We start from the raw sequence: 21,321 nt of genomic DNA on the forward strand, positions 1-21,321 counted from the left end.
AACTATGATGGAAACGCTACAGCTGGAAGAACGCTGAGAGTACTTTAGCACCCTCTCTGGTTACTGGTGGTAGTGCAATGTCAGAATACTGCAGGGCAGTATGGGAATGCTTATAGTTTAAAGCAAAAAATAAAAATCCATCTTATTTTTTTCATGCTTATCATAATGTAAGCTGTAGATAGCTACTAATGATACAAAATCACTTCAGAATAATTTACAGGTCGTTATGACTTTTAGCACTCAAAACTGGAGAATATGGAACTATATGAAAATAAACTGAATTTGAACTAAATTGAAAAATACGGACATGAACTCATCCACTTACTCACTTACCAACTTACTTACTTATCCACTTACCCAGCAGTTTGGCTTTGACAGCTATGGCATTTCTGTGTGTGTGTATGTGCGTGCGCGTGCGTGTGTTTTCTGCCTGTTCATGACTCGCGTGCGTCACCCCAGAGAAGCTGTGTCTGTAACGCTCTTGCTAAAAGCTCCAATGTTTTCTCTCCTCCTCTTTCCTCCCGCTCCCCCTACAAGATGACCGACATTACTCAGGTAAGAACGGAAACAGCTAAGTTTGTCCCTCTGCCATGTGTCTTACAGCCTGTTCTATATATAGCTCAGCTGATTTTTTTTTGCTTGCGTACTTGTGACTGCACTGTGGAATTTGTGAGAATGTGTGTGTCCTTCATGGGACTTTTGATGGTGTCTGTCGGTTTGCTGGGTGGATCAGCCTGTCAGTGATGTCGGTGACAGTTAGCGTACTATTGCGCCGTCTCGATTTGTATGTGGGCCACGTTCTGCGCCTTGACGTCCTCTGTTCTTCTGTGTTATCAGGATGTGTCTCATTTTGCTTTCATCCCTATTATTTAGGGTTTAGTAGGGAAATAATTGGCCCTTGTGAGGGCTGGAAATTGAGAGTATTCATCTGCAGAAATGTGTGGATTACGGTTTAGTTTCCGAAAAAGAACGGCCATCTCTTCTGATTCCAAAGGCTGAGTCCCTCTTGGGTGTATTTAAGTGTTTCTCTAGAGCACAGGGTTATCATCTGTCTTCCAACTTCTTGCACAGACCAGGCTCATAGAGACTATCCCAGCATACATTGGGCATAAGCTGCACCAAAGATGGGGTTCCATATTATGTGTGATTTAGAGAAGCCAATTAATCTCACCATATGTTTTTGGATTATGGGCAGAAAGCCACACACTGCTAGTGAGCAAGCAAACTCCACTAAATGTAATTTTAATCCTCAACACAAGGTGGCAGTATGTTCATATTAGACAGATATAGGTACCACTGAATTAAGGCGTAGAAAATAAGGGATTAGAAATTAGTTAACCAAGAACTGAATTACATTTTACAATATAATTAATTTACACCGTAGTTGTTTGAATAACTTCAAGTGGTTTAGTTTGGAAATTAACAGAATAAATGGCACATTAAAAGTATGTTTTTGCCATTTAATTAAATGTACATATTTAGGCACAAAGTGCAATAAATAAATACAGTTATAAAGCAAAAATTCTTTGATTGATTCATCTTACACCTCGTTATCCAGTAGAGCATCATGGGAGATCGGCCTGGAGCCTATCCCAGGAAGCACAGGGCGCAAGGCAGGGGACACCTTGCACATGCCTGCGGTTCATAAGGAGGCGCACACTCACACACACACTCCTGTACTCATATCTTTGTGGGGAGTCTCCATTATCCTAATCCAAACTATGACAACCTTAAACTCTACCCAGCCCTAACTTTAATCATACCTTACCAAACAAAATATAAGTCTTTTGGCTTTCTTTTTTTGGATTCCATTCACAAATTTTTATTAAAATGGGTTTCCCCTTGTAGGGACCGAAAAAACTTCACAAGGTCAAAATAACGTTTTGATCCCTAAAATTTAATATATGCATGATCAAACACGTGCACACACAAGTGGTACAAGATGCCAACGCACCTAATTGCATGTGTTGGAACTGTGGGAAGAAACACGCAGGACACGGAGAAACGTGCCCTCTCTGAACACGCGCGCATTGCGAGATTCAAACCCTCAAGCCATGCGGCGCGCGCTAACAGGGAAACCCATCCAGCCGCCATGCTGCCGGTGAGTTGTGTTATGATGTATAACACGTTCTTACCTCATGGGGGCAGTGCCGCACTATAACGAAAATAACTGTTAAAACTATATTGAACACTAGATGTCAGTAAAACATTTTGTCAGGAGGGGACAAATTTCTAGCTACCCACCTGTCTGATTAGTTTAAATGTCACAAACTGCTGTATGCTTATTTATACTATGTTAAATAGCTAAATCGGGTAAAATTCCTTCATAATTTGTTTTCCTATGTGTGCATCCTGAAGTTGTTATAATTTATTTTTGTTTAGATCCAAGATGACCTTAACCACATCACGTCACACTAATCTGCGTGATGTTTGTCATAAATCCTAGAAACGTGACTGAACAGGAGAAAAGCATGAAAATAAGCATGTTTTTAGCTGCCGGTCCCTGTAACATACATTGTAAGCGGACGATATAAGGAGAGTGAAAACAGGGGAATATTTGTGAGGTTTCTGTCACGACCTCCTCCCTTCTGTTGAAGGGGCAACAAAAACTTGGCACATAATGTATGTATGAAAGGAAGTTGTGACGGAAATTTGGAATAGAAAGTATTTACTGATACAGCATTTATTGGCGCTGCTGGTGCTGAACTAATTACTTTTCCGTCTTGCGTGTCGGAGGCTGGAGACGTGGACTCTGCTTTGATTCAGTTTCCTCTGCATTTTTGAGTGGTAATTGTTTGTTTGGTGCTTTAGGCTGCCTGGGGGGGGGCAGCTCACCATGCACCAGGGATGGACAATCAGAGGCCAACCTCTCTGTTTAAAACAAAAGTGTGTCACAAATGGTGTGAAATGAGCAGTCGGTCATTTAAGTGGGAGAAGATTGATTCGACTCGCCAAGCGCTCAGTCCCACCTCTGGTGAATCAATCAATTTTTTTCCCTCATCGGGCTTCGCACACGTTCTGTTTATACTGTGACTAACGGTTCCTTAAGAGGCTGCCAGAGGGAAACGCTCTCAGTGTTTAGCAGTGAAAGCACATATAACCACTCAGCTTGCCAGGTGTTTTATAATATTTGACTTGGTTGGCGTTCAGATTACAGAGCAGGGAGAAGCTGGGTGGCAGGAGTGAGGGAGATCGGCATTTAGATGTGAGATGTATTCTGCTGATTGGCCAGCAGGGGGAGTAGTGATGAATGAATCCAATTTTAGCAATGACTTTAGTTCCTGCAGAAAGTTGCCTGGCATAAATGCAGTAAATATGCAGTGCTTTACATTTATATATATTTATATAAATAATATTTATATGTTTTTAGTAGGGGGCAGCATGGTGGTGCAGTGGTTAGCACTGTTGCCTCACAGTATTGCTACCTGGGTTCGACTCTCCTCCTGGGTCACATGTGTGCGGAGTTTGCATGTTCTCCCCATGTCGTCGTGGGGTTTTCTCCGGGTACTCCGGTTTCCCCCCACAGTCCAAAAACATGCTGAGGCTAATTGGACTTGCTAAATTGCCTGTAGGAGTGCATGTGTGAGTGAATTGTGTGTGAGTGCGCCCTGCGATGGGCTGGCCCCCCATCCTGGGTTGTTCCCTGCCTCGTGCCCATTGCTTCCGGGATAGGCTCCGGACCCCCCGTGACCCAGTAGGATAAGCGGTTTGGAAAATGGATGGATGGATATTATTAGCAGATTCTTTTGTCCACTGCAGCTTACAAATGAGGAAAGCTTGGGTTCAAAGAGCAATCAGTCAGCGTCTACCAGCCCTGGAGCAACGTATTGATATCATATTAATCCAGAACTATAAATTGCTTTAGTTAAGGAATGTGCCTGGTAAATATTTGATGATACAGAATGGGTCAGAGTTACGGTTAAGCAACCTAAAGCACTAATTCAACTAAACAAAATCCCTTTACTGAACCTCCTTTGTACCGTGTGAATATAATTCTTTGCAGACTGATGTTCATTTTCCAAGATAACATTTCTGAACAAGTGTTGCCTGAAGTTAGGTAGCTTCCCATTGGCCATCGCTGACTAATGTACCCGTGCAGTGTCCAATGACGTGTTAAATCCCTGGTTGAGGGCTCAATCCCTCCTCACAGCATTGCCTGCAGTGCACCAATAAGCCGTAGCTACTTTGCAGCACAGGAGAGGGGAAGCCCATTCAAAATACAACTGATATGCTAAATATATAGCTGAGGTTGAAGATTATGCCGCCCAAGGCATTACGTTTCTGGATGATGGTTTGTACATAAGCCGAGCGAATATTGCTTTCGTTTCCGCTCCCTTAGCTGCAAACGTTAATTGGGTTGGTGAGATGTTCATGGGAGGCTATCTCCTCCTCCTTCTGCACACAGCAGGGGAAAGGTTAATATGCGGCCTCCACCTGTGCGGGGGCTCTCTGTGCTGGGAAGGGGGAGGATTTGCCCCCCTTTGAAGATTTGGTGCCCAGATGGTATTCATTTCACATTCTAGGTTAGACGGCTCATTATTTTCACCTGACGGATTCCTAGCATCTGAGGCGGCGGTAAATGGGGTGGCATGCGTTTGCGTGTTTATGTGTAACGCTGTCGTCTTTATAGATTAGCCTTTAATTACACCCCCTGGGCGGCGGGAGGAAGAGGCTGGGCGTGGCCAAAGGGGCTAAATGTCATGGAAATGACAGACACATGGAAATTCACGGTGCACCCAACTTTAGCAGAATATGACTGACTGCAAGGGAAAGAATGCATGATCTGTGCTGCTGCTGCTGTGAGAAAAAGCCTTTTGGTCCACGGGGTGCTAAATGACGCAATACACACAACGCTGTGTGTCTCCCTCTTCGAATAGCGCATGTTCATGTTTGTCTCCATGGCCACGAGCATGATGATGACATAAAATGACTTAAACCGCGATGGAACTGTTTGGGCAACACAGCAAGACTCAAAGCACCGATGGCGAAGGCAGCAGCACAGCATGTACGCTTACACGACGTTCCCATTAGCTGGTGACAATGCAGCCCCCCCCCCCCCCCCCGAACATGTGCTGTGTCTGAAAGAGCTTGTTTCTAGGCACTGGGTTGCATATTCATGCCACGTAGCGATGACCTCATGGCCAAGGAGCGGAGTCTTCTCCCCAAGCTGTGGGTTACTGGAGTGTGGCCAGTGCAGCAAAGCTCGGTGGTCATATCCCCTTGTTCATGATTAATTTAATGCTGTGCAGAATTGATTCAAGTCTGACATTTCTGAGGTGAGAATAAACCACTCTGAGCAGGCAGGGCGGCCTTTCATTAACAGCACACAAGCTGAAGCAGTCAAATTATGCCCCGCACTGGGGCAGTTCAGCCCTGGCTGCCTCTTTAGATTCCACACATCCTGTTCTAAGTCAGGATGAATGAGTGTATGTAGGATATCGGCAAGAAGACATTGATTGTTCTGGCATTGATTTAAGGTCTTGTTTGGTACGTTGGGGACGACTAGAAGGATCGTTTTGGGTGTTGCAGTTTTTTATTTGGGAACTGTATGTGGAGATACAGACGTCAGTTCTCAGAGGTGTTTAGGTAATTGTAACTGGCATACAGCTGTTAATAATGTACCTTTTGCTGTCCCATTGGGTTACTGGTATGAAAAGACTTCTTTGGTATTGATATATAACATATATACCCTGAGGTAGGATCCTTCTCTTCATCACAGAACTTCACGAGACCTCAAACTCCATCAAGATCTGATCTGAGTGCATCTTCAGTGTCTGTGATCTCTGAAAGGATCCGAAACCTGTTTGCCCCCCGCAGCGTTTTAAACCCCGAAATGGTGAACTGGCGCCCAGCCAGATAAATCTGTGGGGACTGTACATGGACCTAGACCCACTGTTTTCATCAACATCTGCCACTTTGTTAGCAAGTTATAATACCATTTGATGCACAGTAAAGTTGCACAGACGTTCCCTGGGTTACGACTGTCCGTGTTTCGACTTTACGATAGGTAGCTGTTTTTCACTTTCAGTACATTATTCAATGAATAAAATTAGATATTCAACACTTTATTATAAAATAGGCGTTGTGTTAATGATTTTGCCCAACTGAAGGCTAATGTAAGTGTAGGCTAGGCTGTGATGTTTGATAGGACAGCTGTGCTGTATTAAAACGCCTTTCACCTTATGATATTTTGCCTTACGTTAAGCTTATCAGAACATAACTCTGTGGTAAGCTTGGGAAAGGCTGTACTCAGTTCATTGCACCTTCTACCCTTGTTACTGCATGGTGGCACACTACCTGCTTGCAGCGTGCAAATCAGACTGCCGAAGTCAATAAAGTGAAAACAGAAATACAGCAAAAAAGAGTCACTGTGGGACTCAGGGTGGCTGCATACGGGGAAGAGGCCCCTGTTTGGACTCTGATGGCTTATTCTAGCGGAGAGAGAAAAAAATAAAAAACATAATATGGGAATGAGTCACTTCGCAGAGCTAAATGGATTATTGTCTGCTGAAGTATTGCTGTTTATTCGCCGGTTGTTAAGATAACCCTTCCACAAGCAATCAGTTTTCCCGGCGAAAATCCCAGTGTTTCTGTTTTGCGAGCCTTGTCGGCAACAGAGAATGGCTAATCTATACTGCTCGTACTCCTGGAGCAGAAGGGTACATTGTGTGGCGTCCATTTTTATTTTGACAAACGGATGAATCGGCTTTACAGACTGTGGGGTAATAAGTCTGAGGGGTGATATTTTTTCTGCGTTTTTATAATCACTCCCTTAAACAACATGAGGACAGCAATCTCCCATGTTTATCAGCAGGGAAGCGGCAAACTAAGCTCCCTTCTTAAGACGTAGTGCTGTTAAATGCATCCTTTCGCATTCGCCATGGTAATGAAGGAAGCCGATGAAAAGATGCGTAGAATGAGGCACATCCCCCTCCCCGTTCGCTAAATGGGTGGCGTGAATATTTCCTTCATAATATAGGGATTTCGGAAGCCTCACGGCCTGTAAAGATGTAGCCTAGCGCACTTCGTGGCAAGCTGGACGACAAGCTCGCGCTGTCAGATCACTCAACAGCTGTGTTACCGATCCACAAATCAAGTTGACTACTCAGATGATCTGTCATCTCCACGGACCGCCAACAAACAACTTGCTCCCTGAGTGATATTTGCCACCTCCTGGGGAATATAAACCACCATCTTTGTTGCTGGCTCAACAAAGGCTGATGGAGGCCTTTTTCATATTTGACTTCTTTACCCCCGTGCCCATAAAATAATCTCTTTACAAGAATTTAAAGAGGCTGTTGGCTTTCCCTGTCTGACATCCCTTCCATTTAACCTGACTGCTGGGACGTGGAGGCACCTCAGTGCGTCTATAATCCGTCCATCAAATGCTGCTCGTTAAGTATTAATTAGGATGCCGGGCGACCGACTCGGCCCCTTATAAGAGCCACCGGCTGTATCGTTGTCTGTCTCCCTTTCATTTCGCCAAGGCAGCGTGGAAAGTCACAGAAACTTTCCACCGTTGGCGCTGAAGAGTATTTTCAGCCTGGACTGAGAACCTCCGTAATATGCAGCCAGAATAAATACACGGTGAAGATAATCCTTAATGAGAAAAAGCTTATCTGAAAAATGCAAAATAAATAAATAAATAAATAAAAAATGAAAGAAATCATAACATAACAGTCAAATTGCATCCAAAAACGACAGCCTGACAGATTAGAGTGTATTACGGACGTACGGTGGACACTACATTAACATTATTACACGAGTGAGTGAATGAGAGAGAGAGTGTGTGATTAGGAGAAAACAGGATGGATAGCATATTGGGGGTGAGAAAAAGGGATCGCCAGAGGGACTGCGAGGGAGGAAGAGAAAAACGGAGAGAGGGAAAAAAGAGAGAAGTGGTGGGAAGAGAGAGAGGGAGTGAAGTTGGGGGAGATTTGGATGGACATGCTAAATCACTGGCCTGGACTATTCCCACAGCAGTGCTGCAGCAGGAAGAGCGTATGAAGGCTGCAGGCGTATCAGGCTAGTCTCATGCAGACAGAGCCCCTGTATTTAGTCCCCCCCCCTCCCCCCCCAGTGCGAGTGCAGGAATGGAGACTCTGCATTTACAGGGACAGATGGTACAGAAACAGCAGCTATGTTATTAAACAGCTTGGACACATTTCACAGCCAGGCAGAGGGAAACGAGCACAGAGCAGGAAGGGGAGCCGGCCGCGGGATCCAGCCGCGGGATCCGTGCGCGTTACAGGTCTGCCGCGCTGACAGTGTCCTGACAGGGAGCTAAAAAAACAAACAAATGACCTCACTAGCCGTCACGCGAAATACCCAAATCTGTCGTGACAGTAACGGTATTACAGTCCGCTTGCACACACGCGTGGCATCAGAATAATCTCTTTTAAATTAACTCTGAAGATGAAGCGGTGAGAAAAGGCAGATGACCTTGGGGTGACTGTGTCCTGGCCAGCTGGCCCCGTCAGCGCCGATGGCCATGATGGATCACTGCGGATGCAGTGCACTCCGGTATATATGCTCCGTCTCTCGACGTCCGGCCGCGTGCTCACGCGACTCTCTGCCTCTGTCCAGGACGCTGCCTGGAAGCCGGTCCACCCAGTCACTCCGGCGAGACGCCCGGGGCCTGCCAGCGAAGTGAGAACCTGGCAGACAGTGACACAGGGGGCCCCATATTCAGAGCCACCTGTCGCCGACCCCTCCCCCCACAGACGCCACTGCTGTCGGGCTGGGAGGATGGCATGGGTGGGGTGGGGTGGGGGATGGGGGGTTACTTTCACACCTCTCTATATGTGGTGTCATGCTTAACCCTGCCCAGCAGGGGGCACGATTCCCAGAGGAACTTCAAAAGCAGTCAGTTGCCTGTTAAATCTGGTAAATAAAGACAGTCTGTCATAACATTATAAAAGATAATGTGGGGACTATGTTGCTTAAAAATGTATTATTAGGTTAATGAGAACTGTAATGTTGGAATGATTTGGATGATGGACAGGCCCGGGTGTCTTCTGGTTCGGGATATAGGCACTAGGCTTTCCCATAACCCTGTATTGAATAAGCAGTGTGGATGGATAGATCTATGGATGGATGGATGGACACCTTTTGTTAATGTTGAGTTTTTAATGTTAATGTATGTACCTACTTTGCCAGGCATGTTCGTTTTGATATTTTACAATGGGTTCATTCTTAAAAATTCCAGTATGGCAATATTGCATTCAGGCCAGTGGTGTTAGGGAGTTATAAAGTGAGGTAGGATGTTCCTCATCTGTGACAGGCCCCGTGTTACTTAGTAAATTCTTGCTTGTTATTTTGTAATAAGTTTACACTTAACTATGTATGCCAAACTGGAACATTTATGACCTCTAGGTCCGTGGGGCTTTTAAGGGTTCAGAAAGCGGCATCACAGTGCATTAGGTAAGCGACTGTCTGGCAGATATGAATAAAAGTATGAATGTCTAAATACACTGTATATCCTCTCAATTTACCTCTGGAAATATTCTGGAAAAACAAAGTTATTCCATCTCCATTTCTCAATAGACAATGACATCCACTAAAACAGCCATATGTGTGATTTTACTCAAACATAATGAAATGTACTCAGTGCTGCGAGATAACTATTCCACAAATATGTCTATGAGTGTATGTGTGTGTATATGTATATGTATATATATGTGTATATATATATATATATATATAATATACGCATGTGTGTGTACTGACAGTTCATGATGACCATCTTTCTTCGGTGATTTAGGGACTCTCACTATGGCTGCGCTTATATACCTAGTGTGTCTCTTTAATCTCTGGAAATGTTCTTTAAACATTTCCTACATTTCAACTGCAGTGTCGACGGGGTAAAGAACCCCATAATTTTTCCTTTGTTCACATGATGGACTGGTGCTGTACAGTCAGGCATTTATATTAAGAGAAAGGCTGATAGGCGTATAGATTACAGGAGAATGGTTAAGTGAATTCCAGTAAAGCTGCCTTTGAATGAACCAAAGCGATAAGGAGCCTCGGCACGATAAAGCAAACTGGATATTAGTGGGATGCCTGTCGATACTGAGTCACATTTTGGAGGAAGGATCCACCCAATGAGCTGCTTGCATGTCTGCGTGGGGCATTTTCAGGCTGATGTACCCAGCTTTTGGGAATGACGGTTTCCTCTTCCAGCTAGAAGACATGGAAAGCAAATACATTTTCTCAGCAAGTTGAGCTTAATTGTCATGGTGCAGCTCGTTAACTGTGCAGTGGGTTCCCCGCTAATATCACGCCGCAGACTGATTTAGTTAAAAAAAAATAAAAAATCGTTTTTGGGCGACAAGAATCTTTGCCAACTGATGTTCTGCTTCAGCGTTCCTCATACTACCCAGGATTCATGACAAACCGAGAGAGAGGAACCAGAAAAGGGTTGCAAAGGTCTCTGACTATTCAAATCAAGTCATATCAAGTGGGCCTTTTTAATCATATCATCCACATACAGGTACACGGTGACAGGAAATAGCAACATAGAACAGTGACAGGTTTGCCTGATCTTTAAAGTGTAGAACACGAGACGGCGCAGAACAGGGGGGCTGGAAGTAAGGGTCTACACACGTGTGCAGTGTGCAAACTGCCGCTGACAGTTGTTTAATATATAACATATTATGTTGCTTGGATATGCTACTCTGTGCCTGTAATTCTGAATTCTCTGCCATGTATTTAACACTCGTGTGAGTCATCCTAAGTAGTGACCTTGGGAACACGGTGCCCTTTGGAGAGGTTCTCTGCTACGCCGTTGCAGGTTTCCAATCAAGGTCACTATTCACCGCAAACCCGAATGGGGGGTTTCTGTAGATTGACCGCATTAACTGAAGTGATACTCTCCCCCCTCCCCTGAGTCTGACTGTCCTGGAGCCTCGGAAAGTCACGCAGAGCCGATTCTTATCGCACCACGTTAACACGAGCGCTGCTCGTTGTCACTTTGAAGGCCGGCGTTGAGTCTCCAGCTCGCTCGCCACGCCTCTCAGGGGTCGCCGTGATTAATGACATCACCACGGCAGCTGCTTGGCTGCTTTTTAATCAAAAGATCGCAGTCTCCACAGTCCAGCTCGCAGTTGACAAACTGCTCCTTTCTTTGCCGGGAAGTGTCTGGCTTGGGGGGCGGCGGCTTTTTGCTTGTAGCTGTAGGATCCAAAGTGTGCAATTGTCGTGATTCCTAAAGGAGCGGATATGCTGCACGGTGGTTTGCGAGTAAGATCCCGAACGCAGGGAGCTGATTACATTTCGGCTTGGAGAAGACGGCCTTTTGTAGCATTTATATGACGACAGCCGGCGGGTTTCGAAATCCCCAGACATGTTGAATGTGGGGGGGCTCCCTGACTTCATTGAATTCTGTTATGTCACATTTTTCGGGGTGACCAACGGATTCCTCTGAACCCCCGGCGAGCTCAGGACGCCAGAGACTCTTTAGGGAACAGGAAGGCGGGACGTGTTGCAGATCCGAGGTCCGGTTGTGTCGATGTCTCCAAGGCCTCTTGACCCCTCATCAGCTTGAAGGCTGTCCAGAGGGGCAACTTCAGGGGCAATGGCCCTAGCCAAAAGCTGATTGGTCCCCGGAGTGCACCCTCCCCTGTCACTCACCAACTCAAACATATCATTGGCTAATGATAAGGCTGATCCCTCTCTATGAATTATAGCCCCTCTTATGCCCCCCACTTAAAAAAAATCCTAGAGTCGCCCCTGCTCCCCAATGACACACGTGTTCATGCATACGCCCCAAATGCCTCTTCCTTGTTAAAAGGGTTCCCATGTGCATCAAGGCTACATTTCCTGCAGTGTTTAAAGATGACATAACCAAGTCAGGCATCAATAAAATTTCACCTCATAAGGGCGTTACTCTATAAACTCATTAAACAATCATCGCCAAAAGAGCAGGGATGTCCCTGGTGATACTTATTGTACCTCCTGGGCCTCCATAGACCTGAAAACCTACTAAGCAGGAGACAAGCACTATTTCTCTGTTAGATATTGACAGGAAGATGGAAAGAAATGGTCACTATTAGCTTGGAAAGTAGAGTAAAAAGGCGGTGAGAATTAAGGAGTAGAACAAACAGAGGAGAGGGTGGGGGCTGGGGGGAGCGCTGTCAGGCCGCCACACTGCTAATTAATTATTTACCACCATGCTTAGACACTCGCTGCTTCATCTGCTCACACAGGTTCCCCAAGACACCCACACAGAAATACACCCAGCTCCTTACGCACCTACAGACACATACGTACACAGATGTAACACACTATCTCTCGTGAAGGCTATTTAACCTGCCTTAGCACATCTGCACACATGAGTGCATGCATAATTAAGCCATGCCGTTTCTGTCGGACATAAAGACCTGTCAGAGGGGATGTGGCCTGACGCCTTGGGGCCCGGGGGGGTTGAATTAACACCCCCGCTCTGTGCATGCGGAGCTGGCGGGTTGATGTTGCGCAGGTGAACCTGTTTACGCTCTGATTCCAAACGCACGTGGTTATGGCTAATCAGAATCTCTAAATTGCACATTACGTATGAGGCTCCATGTGACTGTGTGCATGTTTGTGCCATAAAATCTCAGGTTCCCAGCCTCAAGCGCTGTGCTTCCTATGATTGGCCGCAGGTTTCCAATAACCCAGTACTGGATAAGCTCTTGGAAGATGGATGAATAAATGGATTGTGGGGAAGACTTGGAAATTTTCAAAAACTGAGTTTCTGTGAGGGGCAAAATAAAGAGATCCGTTAGTACTGAATTTTAGTGACGGTTTCTGAATGCCTTGTGTTGGTATAAGTTGGGGAATTTTTGTCAAAGGGTAGATATGGTAAAATTGAGGGCAAGGAGAGCAACAGACATTAAAAGGTGAAATAGATTAGAGAGAATCGGTTAAAGTCCCTTAAAACAACAGCAGTCTGCCTCATTAATTAGGTGTCTGACTTTCATGTGACAGGCAAAGAGTGCTTATGTAGGGCTGTGCTTGAGAGACGCTATAGTCAGAGGTTAACAAAACGTGGGACTGTTGGCTGGGATGAAAAAGGTGACGTGGGGAGATGAGAGAAAATGAAAGAGGCTGTATTAAGGATTGAATATTCACAGTGGTTTCTATAACATAGAAGGACAGAACGACCCCCCTCCCCGCGCGCCATCTCTCTCCCTTCCTCCGTCTCTCTCTCTCTCTCTCTCTCTCTCCCCCTCTCTCATACTGCCACACTCTTACTCGCTCTCACACACACTCACTGCTGCAGTCAACGAGCAAAAATAATCAGGGCTGTCGTTTAATATTTTTCCACGTCGTTTCTTTTGTCCTTTTCTCGTGAATGAACGGATGCATACCTACAGCAAGGCAACCCTCCGTCCTAAAAGAACCGTCGACCATATAGCGGACTGACACCGAGAAAATTCAGTACATATTAGAAGTAATTCCTTATGTCGGCAGCAGTATCTATTGCGGTTATTATTCAGTTTATACAGAACGATTAATTTTAGTTAATGTCTCAAGCGCGTTTGGGAACCGATCGTGACTGTGTAGCTACATGTACTGACTGACGGACTAATTTCTGTATTATATAAAAAACGTTGTTTTAGTTTCATACGCTTTTTATTGCTTTCTTGTTATTTTATTGGAGAGAGGGAGTTATTTTCTTCCCTCCCCCTTTTCCCGACCCTTCCAGTTCCTTCACCTCGTTTTCGTCTATTATGCTGTAAGTTAACATACTTTCAGTAAGTAGCGCTATTTCGGCTGTACCGCACGCTTTGTTTCCAGCCCAGGACCGACTCAACGCGACTTTCACCGCTTTAAATTACGGATGTAAAACTTCAGCCTAACAAAACAACTTAACGCGACGCTCTTTCTTTTTTACCTTTATTTATATTTTAATTAATTTCGCGCGAGAAAAACCAATTCATTGAGTCTATAATCCACTTTTATGGTTAATTGGCTTTATTAACCTGCGCGAATATTTTGAAGTTTCGTCTACTTACTAAGCAAATCGGTATTATTCGCTAGATATACACGATTTCCCGGGATCTAATTTTTGCGTTAGTATTATAATTATATTATTTGTGGCGTTGTCTGTACAAAGCTCACACGTGCAGGAAAGAGTTCATGAGGAAATGCGCGGTTCTTTGCTGCTTATTCGTCCACAAATGAGTATTACTAATAAAACAATTTTGCTGTACAGGCTAATGTAAACTAGATAGAAATTAAAATTTTTATTACTCTATATCTTTTGCACTTTATAATATTGGATACACCGCTATTTTACCATACCCCGCTGTAAATACACAATTTTACTTTAAAATGTAAGTAGATGAATTGCACTTTTGTACTTGATTTTTGACCTTCAAGTCATTTGATTTAAAGTCCACTGGAGCATTTGAGAGTGATACATCGTCAGCCGAGCGCTTAAAGGGACTCATCAGCCCCGCCGTCCCCCCTGGAATGATGGCGCTGTGTCGGCGCTCCGGCAGCCGCGCTCCGCACCTCCCGAGAAGCCGCAGCCTGCTCCTGGCCTGGCTCACCTTGTTTCTCTCTTGGTCCTGCCCGGCCGTAGGCAAGAAGAAGCTGTACATTGGCGCCCTATTCCCGATGAGTGGGGGCTGGCCCGGGGGGCAGGCATGTCTGCCCTCTGCTCAAATGGCCTTAGATCTGGTCAACAAGAGAACTGACATCCTGCCCGATTACGAACTGGAACTGATATACTATGACAGTATGGTAAGTAACGCGTCACCAACTTTGTCATGTGAATAAAGGCGGACGCCTGGATTTGTCACCACGGCTTAATTTCTATGAGGGCTGCTTGAGGAAGTCTACTCAGCTCCGCGATGCTAACATCTGCTTGTCTGCATGTTCATTTCTGTTTGTCACTCCCATTTTAATCCTTTTTGCGGTCTGTTCGTCTTCAGTTCCGTGTACTTGAACTGTAACTTTGCTCTTATTAATTATTATTTTGTTTACTTTCATTTTTTGACCTCTTTGACGTATTTTACCTGCTTTTATAAGTGATCACTCATGCCAAACACCTGTTTTCATGGTATTCAGGTCAGGTTAGGGGGTTAGTTTATGTTTGCATAATATCATATGCATTTGCTGTGTGTGTCTGTTACAGCAGTGTCACACCTGGGGTTTTCAGAAAGATGTAGAATCATTCTGACATCAGCTCGGAAGTTCCTTGTTAGAGCAGTATGTCAGAATATACTCTTAAGTAAACACAATCTATTTTGTTTGCCTGGTACAGTTGCATCTCCTTTCCACCTTTTTTTCTTTTATTGTGTATTTTTATCCCTTCAATGGCCAGTCTTTCAATTTTTCCCTTTCTTTTGGAAATGTTCTGTTTTCCTCCAGCTGAGTTACTCCCCCCCCCCCCATCACACACTGTACTGTAGACGGTCATGCAACTGCAGCCAACAAACAGTTAACTCTGCTGTGAATGGCTGGCTTTTCTAAGAGCCTCGCCACGATTGGCCAGAATCACTCTGCATTGGAACCTCTCTTCTGAGCCTAGGAGGGAGGGGAGGCTGAGCGAGGGGTTGGCATGGCAATAGTTACTGAGGAAACTGCAGTTGAAACAAACGCATATTTTTACAGGGATCGTGCTGTACATGCGATGGCTTTAGATACCACCCCTTAGCATCATATCGATGTGCCACGTTTCTGTGCTTATTGAAAACAGGAAGTGCTGGCAGTTCTCTGGGTCACAGAGAGGGTAACAGCCAGCCCACGACTTGTTTCTTATCAGGGACTCTGGTGTATCATGGAGTGCCGACCCCATGGTAGAGTGTTAATGAACAGAGGTGACTCCTTTATTAGGTTTGTTTGGAATCACTGCGGTTCAGCACCGAGGACAGCGGATGTGCTCAGAAGAGGCTGGGTCATCCTGTGTCTGGTCAAGCTGTTTTTAAGCACGTTCGCCTGCTTCCCACACATTACATGGGAGAAGGGCACACACCTCCCGGGGCGATTTCCTGAGCGCTGTCAAACGTGGAGGATGCAGGCGGGTGGTGGGGGTGTCTGCGTTGTCACGGGTCTTTTCATCTTCCTTTAGGTGGTTTGAAGGGTTTATAAACGATCCCCAGTCTGCCAGTTTCCCAGTGAATCTCTGGCTTGACATCAGTTGTATGAAATTTACCAGTTTTGCTTCTGTATTGATTTATTGAGTTGGGTCAGAATGGCTTCAGGTTCTTGAGTTCTCATGCCCCTAAAGGTAAGAACGAAATGCTTTGAGCTGATAAATGTGTGGGACTCAGGCCAGTACAGCATAGATTTGCCAGTTAAGTTTAGTATTTAATCACAAAAATAGATGTCTGCTTCTGGGTTGGAGAATGTTTCATGTGGAATTATTACTTTTGTGTCACCATTAAACTGTTGCTAATTGCATGGCTAATTGCATAGACCGTGGTCCTTAGAGGGTTTGTTTGATGTCTGTGACCCACTTGCCCACTTGTAGCTGAGGACCTATTGAAGCATCTCTTAAAAAAGAAAACCCTCCTTCTCGACTACAATTAGGCCGTATATTGACGATATGATTGCTCTCGAAAGTCGACCTTTCTCTGTGGGGCTGTGAAATGCATGACAACATCGCAATGAAACAGGAATTCACAGAAGGGAGAGAGATGCACAAGCAATGCTACATTCTGAGAGAAGTGTCATTAATAAGACGTATAGATGAGTTGAAGAACCCTCTTCTCCTGGAAAGCATTGTTCAGCATTGATCGTGAATATTTACAGTGGTTGCTTGAGAAAAGATATTTGTCCCGCATTGCCCAAAGTTTAATGGCACGGAGCGAAGCTGCTGTTTTCCGGGCACAGTGAGATCATGCCAAGTTTCCCCTGTGTTTTTCAAGAAAGTGAACACTGAGCTTGGAGTAGAGAATCCATAAGACTGCCAAGCTCCAGGGAGTCTGGAGAGGATCTGTCTCTCGTTGTCTGATGAAAAGGTCCTGGGCCAAGCATAAGCTCCTTACTTTGCAGTTATGAATCTTCACCTTCATCTCTTTTTCTTTATCCAAGAAAAGCATCTGTAGAGCTGCCATTGCTGACCTTTCTCGCCAGTATTTGGTGCACGATTTCTTGCAAAAACCTGCAAGACTGAAACTACATTGTTAGGTTGTATGTGTTGAACCTGATAGAAGATCAAAGCACCTTTTGGGAAAATGGCTGCAGACGTCCGTATACGAGAGACGCGCAAGGCATGTTATCCTCAGCTGCTGGTGTCCTGTCTCTCGTCAGACAGGTCTTCCTCTGAGATAGGCGTGTGAGCGTCACCCTGTCTCTCCCTGTGCCAGTGTGACCCCGGCGAGGCCACCAAGTTGCTGTACGACCTGCTGTACACGGAACCCATCAAGATCGTGCTGATGCCTGGCTGTAGCTCTGTCTCCACGCTGGTGGCTGAGGCTGCTCGCATGTGGAACCTCATCGTGGTATGCCCAGGCTGGCACCTGTCTGCTACACCTCCGCACTCCTAATGCGCTTCAGTTCAGCATGTTGGGATGTTTCATAGTGCTTCTTGGACCACTGGCTGGTGATGCAGGGTACCTTACTAGCATCAAGAATTCTAAAAACTGCATGCTGGTGAGGTCATCGCCTGCATCTTGATTTTGGTCCAAGCTGACACAAAATTTTGTTCCAAACTGCCACATTTTTTGACGGCAACCTACAGTGGTTGTCTCAAGTACCTGATTCGGGGGGGGCAGCACCTGATAAGGGCCCTGGGATAAGTAAAATTATATGTAAAAATTATACGGGGCTAGAATTTCTAGGTATTTGCCTGCTGAGTAGTATTACTAATAGTACTGCTTTTGTTGACACAGATATTTGAAAAGTGAATGGATCTTCGTCTTCTTTGTAGTGTTCGGTGCATGGAAGATCCTAATCATGAGTGTATGTAGGCTACCTCCATCTCCTGCCTCTCCATCTCCTTCTCACCTCTCCCTTCTCCACCCCCTCCAGCTGTCCTACGGCTCCAGCTCCCCCGCCCTCTCCAACCGCCAGCGCTTCCCCACCTTCTTCCGCACGCACCCCTCTGCCACGCTCCACAACCCCACCCGCGTGCAGCTCTTCCAGAAGTGGAAGTGGACCAAGATCGCCACCATCCAGCAGACCACAGAGGTCTTCACATCGGTCGGTGCCCCAGTCTCCTGCACTTCCTCAGTTTAAGATTCAAAACCGGCTTTATTTGAAAGACAGAATCCAGTCTTCATGATTCTAGAACATTATATATAAATTCCTCGAATGATCAGATAGAACAAGAGCAAGAAAAACTACAATACTGAATAGCAGAACACATTGTTTTCTCCTCTGTTTAATATTTTGGCCTCTCCTCTGTATATTGTTCCTTTATATGATTTAATCTAAGGGTATTTGAAGTAAGAGGAAGAACTATTATTTTTCCTCTGCTCCCTGGGACTTGAACCCACAACCTTTGTGTTGTTAACACAGAGTACTACTTGCTAAGCTGTAGCAGCACGCTCATCTTTGCCTTCTCCTGCTCTCACTGCTTCTGTCCACCCATCTACATTTTCCTCTTGCAGACCCTGGATGATCTGGAGCAGCGAGTGAAAGAGGCCGGCATCGAGATCAGCGTCCGTCAGAGCTTCCTCACTGACCCGGCGGTGGCAGTTAAGAACCTCAAGGTGCCTCCCTCTTTCCGCCGACTGCCCGAACCCTCTGGCTGCCCCTACCCAGCCCCCCACCAGCGGAGCAACTGTCAGACCGTGTAGCACGGGGGCAGGAGCTCGCTGGCAGCAGACAGATAACCTTACCACCTCTAACATGGCCCTCAGTCTGTTTCACAGGCCTGATAGCCCGACATGCCAAACACGTCTGACCCATGGATTCAAAAAAACAGCAAAATCATACCAAAGTTTGCCAAAAATAGTACCCTCCCAAGAACGCCAAACTCAAGTGCCGCTCTCAGATGCTTCTCAGTCTTCCAGACTAGCACCCGCTTCCCTTATTCTGTATATCGGCCTACATTTGATTCCTGAGATATATGGGCTAATTAGCAACGAGCCATGAATTTTCGAGGCATAGGCCCCACCCCCTTGGGACGCAGCAATGCCCTGTTAAGAGTCTTGCCAGGGAATTGAGACCCGGGCCTGAGTAGACTCGATTCCCCGGCGTCTGCTGTCTTCTTCTGCTCTCTGAATGTTCACTTCCTTTCCCGGGTGCTCGCTACTTGTGGGCCGTAGCGCCAGGACGCCAGGATAATCGTGGGACTCTTCTACGAAACCGAGGCGCGCAAAGTCTTTTGTGAGGTCAGTCCCTTCTTGTTAGCGCTGTATCGCTGCATCTCTTGTGGCTTTTGTCATATTGTCACCAATGTTAAAATGCTGCTAGCAAAAGGTTGATCATTATGTTGCACTACAGCGATGTTTTGTATCCTCCTAGAGTTTTTCGTTACGTCCTTTCGCTGTGTCCTATTATGATGCCTCATCACGAAGAAGGTTGCGAAAGCATTGTAGAGAGAGCTAGCCTGTGTAGAAAGTGGGACATGAAAAGAATCTGAAGACTGAGAGGTCAGCCTTCTCTGACGATCCCTTAGCATCGTACCGCTATTTCTCATCACATGCCAGGTGTTCAAGGAGAAGCTTTATGGGAAGAAATACGTGTGGTTCCTCATCGGATGGTACGCGGACAACTGGTTCAAGATCAAGGACCCGTCCATCAACTGCACGGTGGAGAACATGACAGAGGCCGTGGAAGGGCATGTCACCACGGAGATCGTCATGCTGAACCCGGAGACGGTCCGAGGGGCCTCCAACCTGGTGAGCACTCCCGCCTCTCCTGCCACGTGACTCCTGTTCCCGTCACATGACCTCATCCTCATCCTCCTGCCTTGATTCATCCTGGCTGCCGTTGGAATGCTGCATCTGATACCTCATTAAGTGAAAACATTGAAGGACGCCAGCATGTTTTTTGATACTTACTCAAAGTCACCGTCGAGTGGAGGATGTGAAACCCAACCTGGCATGATTTCATTATTTTTCAAAGGAACTGAGTGGCTATTTTATCGGTTTTATTACATCTAGGTAATTAAACAGCGCCCTTATCTAGATTCAGTTAAATTCTGACAGATGGCGCAGATGCAATCTGAATATAAATACAGCTTTAAAAAGACGGCTTCATCAAAACGAATAGTAATTATTTTAATAACAAAAATGCCTATGTGATTATGTACTACAGCACAAAAATAGGAATATACATGCATATGAGATTCACCGTACGGGCACACAAAGGTCACAATGCTATTTCTAAAAAGTGCTGCAGGTTTTCCGTTCCTGCAGGAAGAAAAGGTGCCGATCGGGGGAGTGATTTGTATGTATCCGGCGTCCTGCCACCACTGCTAGGCGGCTGATTTATTGACCTTGTCAAGTAATAACTGTCAGGCATTACAGCAGCAATGATTCGGCCACAGGAATCATCACCGCGCTAATGAATGGAGTTTGGGATCCTGTTATGCTGCTTTTAGTGAAACAGGCCGTTCTGAGCCTGGACAAGCTTTGTTTCGCCTTGTGCACATCGATCGAAGGGCCACTTGCCAAATTTACGCTGACGGGAGTTTTATTTACACAAAAATGTTCTGAGGGAAAAGGAAAATGATTTGTTCAAAGAGATAACAAATCAGATGGGTCCAAGCAACTAGAGGAGGTGGGACCCTCCAATCAGATGTTTTGGTCTCCCTCAATCAATCATTTTTCATTCTGCCCCCAAAACATTTTTGTGTAAGTAAAACTGCCATGAGCGAAATCTACCCTCCTTGTGCTGGGAGGTAAGTAAGGACTCATGGGACAGACATTATGTCGAGTCTGCTGCCATTCAGAGGGGGTGTATACCTCTCGACTCCACACGCCCTTTGGCTCTTGTTCCGATTGGTCGTTTGCTTGTCACCACCCCCATTCAGACATCTCAAGAGTTCCTGGAGCAGCTGATGTCCAAGCTAGGGGGCAAGAACCCGGAGGAGACGGGGGGCTTCCAGGAGGCCCCGCTGGCCTATGACGCTGTGTGGGCGTTGGCTCTGGCCCTTAACAAGACTGTGGGGCCCCTGAAGGCTAAGGGCTGGAGGTTGGAGGACTTCAACTACAACAATCGTGAGATCACAGCTGAGATCTACCGGGCCCTCAACACCAGCTCCTTCGAGGGCGTGTCGGTGAGCAGCCGGGGCGATTCATCAGCTATATGGAAAGTTGACCACGAAGCCGTACTAATGGCCTCTCCCTCTTCCAGGGCCATGTGGTCTTTGATGCCCAGGGTTCGAGAATGGCTTGGACTCTTATCGAGCAGCTGCAAGGTACCGTCTCCTGAAAC

At 45.9% G+C, this 21,321-nt stretch overlaps 1 protein-coding gene across 6 annotated transcripts in view; it reads left to right on the plus strand.

Annotated features, from left to right (window-relative positions):
• The window catches only part of gabbr1b (gamma-aminobutyric acid (GABA) B receptor, 1b), a 50,646-nt gene that overhangs the window by 13,806 nt on the left and 15,519 nt on the right, over nt 1–21,321 (plus strand). For all 6 annotated transcript variants that reach the window (XM_048994074.1, XM_048994068.1, XM_048994073.1 and 3 more), the window contains 9 exons: nt 538–555; nt 14,570–14,730; nt 17,301–17,435; nt 17,965–18,135; nt 18,546–18,647; nt 19,206–19,271; nt 19,590–19,781; nt 20,918–21,163; nt 21,241–21,304. In XM_048994074.1, coding sequence (XP_048850031.1) covers nt 538–555; nt 14,570–14,730; nt 17,301–17,435; nt 17,965–18,135; nt 18,546–18,647; nt 19,206–19,271; nt 19,590–19,781; nt 20,918–21,163; nt 21,241–21,304 — 1,155 coding nt within the window. The remainder of the gene's footprint in view (nt 1–537; nt 556–14,569; nt 14,731–17,300; nt 17,436–17,964; nt 18,136–18,545; nt 18,648–19,205; nt 19,272–19,589; nt 19,782–20,917; nt 21,164–21,240; nt 21,305–21,321) is intronic.

The sequence above is a fragment of the Brienomyrus brachyistius genome, chromosome 23 (genome assembly GCF_023856365.1).
Source record: "Brienomyrus brachyistius isolate T26 chromosome 23, BBRACH_0.4, whole genome shotgun sequence".
Classification (NCBI taxonomy): Eukaryota; Metazoa; Chordata; class Actinopteri; order Osteoglossiformes; family Mormyridae; genus Brienomyrus; species Brienomyrus brachyistius.